This window comes from Polyodon spathula, chromosome 35 (assembly GCF_017654505.1).
Source record: "Polyodon spathula isolate WHYD16114869_AA chromosome 35, ASM1765450v1, whole genome shotgun sequence".
Taxonomy (NCBI): Eukaryota; Metazoa; Chordata; class Actinopteri; order Acipenseriformes; family Polyodontidae; genus Polyodon; species Polyodon spathula.
In genome coordinates, this window is record NC_054568.1 from 5546987 (window position 1) to 5551763 (window position 4777).

Sequence of the window (4777 nt, forward strand, 5' to 3'; positions counted from 1 at the left end):
CAGTTGTGTTGATAATAAGCCAGTTTTTTTGCTCATTAAACTGGACTCTTAAGAAACAGACAAGTCGACCGGTAGTTATACAAAACAAATTCTAACAACAGAACCGCTGTGGTGCTTTATTTTACAATCTCGTTTGGGTTTGTTTTTTTTGTTTTTTTGCAGTGTGTGTTGTTGTAGCTCTAGCCCCGATCTCTGAGCCTCACCGCGTCTCCATCTCCTCTGTCTCATCCGAATCTTCGTCAAAATATTTCTCCTCCTCGTCCTGAGTCACAATGTCCAGGTTATCATAATCAGGGTTCTCATCCACTTCACTGAAACACAGAGACAGTGCGTGAGAGAGAGACAGACAGACAGACGGAGAGACACAGAGACGGAGCGCGAGATACACACACACACAGAGACAGACACACACAGAATAGGTCCTTGTTTTAGACATGTTTTTACTGAAGGGGTCACATCTGATCAGGCACTTCAGAACAACATTGAAAGACACGCATTGACTGGCTTTTTTGCTGTTGTTGCCCGGACAACACATATTGTGTTGCAGAGTGTGTGGAAATGTGAAAAAAGTTTTTCAGCGTGTTCAACCTGCAGGCACCTTGATTAACCTCATGCTGTGCTGTGTGCTGTGGAGAATGGAGCCCTTTGTGTATGTGTCAGTGTGTCTGCGTGTGCCAGTGTGTATCTGTGTGTGTGTCAGTCTCTATCTGTGTCAGTGTGTGTGTGTCAGTCTCTATCTGTGTCAGTGTGTGTGTGTGTGTGTGTGTGTCAGTCTCTATCTGTGCTAGTGTGTGTGTGTGTGTGTGTGTCAGTCTCTATCTGTGTTAGTGTGTGTGTGTGTGTGTGTGTGTGTCAGTCTCTGTCTCTGTCTGTGTCAGTGTGTGTGTGTGTGTGTCAGTCTCTATCTCAGCGAGTGTGTGCGTCAGTGTGTCTATATCTGGCTGTCAATCTTTCTCTCTGTGTCCGTGTGTCTCAGTCTTTCTCCCTATGAGTGTGTGTCTGTCTTTTGCTGTGTCGCCTTGTCCTAACCTGTAGTTGAAGTCCTGGTCCTTGCCCTCCAGGAAGCGTTGGTGCATTCGGCTGAGAAACTCCTCCCTGAGCAGAGCCTTCTCCTGGGGACCGGGCTCCCACAGTGGTGGGGCATCTGAGAGGGAAGGAGGGAGGAAAAAACACTTACCAGGTAAAATCTCACCAGAGGCAACTTCTTCTATTGAATTCTATTACCATAGTTGCAAAGTGTAATAAAGCACACACACACACACACACACATAGACACAGACAGTGTGTCTGTGGGTGTGAACCACACACACGGGATGGGAATAAGACTGCTATTGCACAGCAGTGTCACCCAGTCCAGGTTTCACTATCAGCTTGACCAGCCCCCTGTGTGTCTAGGGAACAAGCTCAGGTGTGTCTTATTAAACAAAACCAGGAATAAATCAAACTGCTTTAGAATTGGGAGTCTTATTCCCATCCCTGTGAAAACACATTGGAACAGACACTGAGACACACACACACAGAGACACCGAGACACACGCAGACACTGGGACACACACACACAGAGACACACGTAGACACTGGGACACACACAGACACAGAGACACACACAGACACTGGGACACACACAGACACAGAGACACACGTAGACACTGGGACACACACAGACACAGAGACACAGGCATTTATCGCCTGTGTCATCGTGACCCTGATTGTCTGTAGTCTCCTCCTGAGCGTCATGGCCCTGAGTCGGGGGCCGCTCTCTCCTGTCTCCTCCTCCTCCTCCTCCTCAGCCCCCGCCTCTCTCTCCTGCTGCCTCTCCAGCCTCCTCTGGATCAGCCCCTCCTGGTAGGAGGAGAGCAGCAGGTCCGCGAGGGAGCCTCGCTCTGAACCGGCCCGGCTGCCCCGCTCCAGAACCTCCTCGTCGGTCAGGTACTGTCCGATGCACTGCTCGTACAGAAGGGGGTCCCGGGAGCGCATGCAGTCCTCGCTAAAATACTCTCCGCCTGAGAGGAGAGCGGGGCGGAGTAGAGGGACAGAGGGGAGGGGGGGAGAGACAAAGCGGAAAGCAGTTTGATACCGAGTATTTGTCTAAAGACAAATGTCACCGAGTCCACATCAGTGTTAACATCACAGCAATCCTGCCCCCTCACCCTGGATGAGTTTCTGCAGCGCTGCGTATCTCTTGTTCCTAATCTGGGTGAGCCCGCTCCTCTTCCCGGCGGCGCCGGCCCGTCGGATCTCCCTGCAGTAGAACTCTGCCTCATAACCCCCGGCGAGGTGCTGGAAGCAAGGCAGGTCCTCGCTGCGGATCTGAGCCCTGAACCGCTCCAGGAACACCAGGGGCTTGCTCCGATACAGCCCGCCGAGCAAGGCCTGCTTCTGGGCCACCGTGAGGTCCGGCTCCCCCTTCTGCTGGCTCTTCACTGGAGCCCCGCTGCGGGCAATTCTCTCCAGCATGGAGGGCAGCAGCTGGGGGCAGGGTCCGTCTGCAGCCTGGGGAGGAGATCAGAGACAGTGAGCGGGGCTGAGCTGGGCGGGGCGGGGCAGGGCGGGGCAGGGCTGGGCTGGGCTGTTCCCGTTTTATTTCAGTTTCATACATAGCGGGAGAGGGAGTCAAGTCTCGCGAGGAGGAAGCACACCGCTGGACGAGCTGATCCAGCCTGGATTTTAAACCCTGTTTCGTGCCCCTCTATGCAAACATAAGAAAGTCAGTCCCTTGTACCTTCAAAGGGTTAAAAAAAATCAATTTCCAATTTAAAATTCCTATTTGCTTTGAATCAATTTCAACCCGTCACTGTTGGCAATCCGCAGCATCGTATCGATTATCTTGTCACAGCGGCATCAACAAATCTGAAGTCACAATGTGGTCTAAAACAACGTTTTTTTTGCAGTTATTTTAAAAAAGGAACTGTACTGTAAAAACAGGAAGTTGTTATCAACACAACGAAACTACTATAAAAATGAATGTTTAAAAAACACCCACAACTACTACAAACAGAGTACTACGAAGACCAAGTCTTCAGTGCACCTGCAAGGGGGCTCCAGCGAAGTTCTGGGCTCCAGCGCCTGCGTCGCTGTCCAGCGGTGTAGCCAGCTGCTCTTGAGCGCTCCCTCCTGGCGAGGCAGCCAGGCTGGGCTCTCCCCCAGCCTCTTCCTCACCCCCGGTGCAGCTGGGGCAGGTGACCTCCTCCTCCCTTCCCGCTCCGGGACCGGCAGCCTGGAACCTCACTGTGGAGCCTTCTACACTCCCCCGGGCCGGTGGAGGGGCGGCTCTGGGTTCGATCTCTCCCCAGTTAGCTGAAGAGGCGCAGTCTAGAACACAGACGGAGAACGTGAGGGGTGTGGAACACAGACGGAGAACGTGAGCGGTGTGGAACACAGACGGAGAGCGCGAGCGGTGTGGAACACAGACGGAGAACGCGAGCGGTGCGGAACACAGACGGAGAGCGCGAGGGGTGTGGAACACAGACGGAGAACGCGAGCGGTGTGGAACACAGACGGAGAGCGCGAGGGGTGTGGAACACAGACGGAGAGCGCGAGGGGTGTGGAACACAGACGGAGAACGCGAGCGGTGTGGAACACAGACGGAGAGCGCGAGGGGTGTGGAACACAGACGGAGAGGGCGAGCGGTGTGGAACACAGACGGAGAGCGCGAGGGGTGTGGAACACAGACGGAGAACGCGAGCGGTGTGGAACACAGACGGAGAGCGCGAGCGGTGTGGAACACAGACGGAGAGCGCGAGGGGTGTGGAACACAGACGGAGAGCGCGAGGGGTGTGGAACACAGACGGAGAACGCGAGGGGTGTGGAACACAGACGGAGAGCGCGAGGGGTGTGGAACACAGACGGAGAGCGCGAGGGGTGTGGAACACAGACGGAGAGGGCGAGGGGTGTGGAACACAGACGGAGAGCGCGAGGGGTGTGGAACACAGACGGAGAGCGCGAGGGGTGTGGAACACAGACGGAGAGCGCGAGGGGTGTGGAACACAGACGGAGAGCGCGAGGGGTGTGGAACACAGACTGAGAACGCGAGCGGTGTGGAACACAGACGGAGAGCGCGAGCGGTGTGGAACACAGACGGAGAGCGCGAGCGGTGTGGAACACAGACGGAGAGCGCGAGGGGTGTGGAACACAGACGGAGAGCGCGAGGGGTGCGGAACACAGACGGAGAGCGCGAGCGGTGTGGAACACAGACGGAGAGCGCGAGCGGTGTGGAACACAGACGGAGAACGTGAGCGGTGTGGAACACAGACGGAGAGCGCGAGCGGTGTGGAACACAGACGGAGAGCGCGAGCGGTGTGGAACACAGACGGAGAGGAACACAGCGAGGGGTGTGGAACACAGACGGAGAGCGCGAGCGGTGTGGAACACAGACGGAGAGCGCGAGGGGTGTGGAACACAGACGGAGAGCGCGAGGGGTGTGGAACACAGACGGAGAGCGCGAGGGGTTTGAACCCTACCCCCCCCCCCAGTTTTTTGAATGAATCTGCGCTCCAGTGTATGCGGGCGGGTCGTGCAGAGCCGATGGGAAGGAATTAAACGTGCTCGTTGAATGTGTGCTGTGCACCGTGCAGTAAGGAGAGCTGCGGTTTTTGGAGCCGCACTGTGGCGTGTAAAGTGTGTGCTGTGTTTACAGTTTGATGAAGCGCCGCTTTTGTGTTTAAACAGAATTACGAGACGTTCCTAATGTAAGCGCACCTAACCCTAACCCAGCCCTGTAGTGCTGGCGATATATTGCATGTGATTGCATACTAAATAAACCAACAGCCGTTCTTTA

General features: G+C 55.1%; 1 protein-coding gene across 1 annotated transcript; it reads right to left on the reverse strand.

The window, feature by feature from the left end:
* Positions 1 to 3342, reverse strand: ccdc97 (coiled-coil domain containing 97). The gene is made up of 5 exons (XM_041234467.1): positions 3029 to 3342; positions 2151 to 2493; positions 1768 to 2003; positions 1030 to 1145; positions 1 to 311 (listed from the first exon to the last, which is right to left on the reverse strand). Exons 2-5 carry the CDS (start codon positions 2455 to 2457, stop codon positions 200 to 202), a joined length of 771 nt encoding a protein of 256 aa, XP_041090401.1. The 5' UTR covers positions 2458 to 2493; positions 3029 to 3342; the 3' UTR covers positions 1 to 199.
* Positions 3343 to 4777: the final 1435 nt, after the last annotated feature.

Coding starts and splice junctions, on each gene's coding strand:
- ccdc97 (XM_041234467.1), bottom strand. CDS start 2,457: ATGCTGGAGAGAATTGCCCGCAGCGGGGCTCCAGTGAAGAGCCAGCAG. Junction 2,004..2,150: donor GCTGCAGAAACTCATCCAGG/GTGAGGGGGCAG, acceptor CTCTCCTCTCAG/GCGGAGAGTATTTTAGCGAG. Junction 312..1,029: donor GACCAGGACTTCAACTACAG/GTTAGGACAAGG, acceptor TCTGTGTTTCAG/TGAAGTGGATGAGAACCCTG.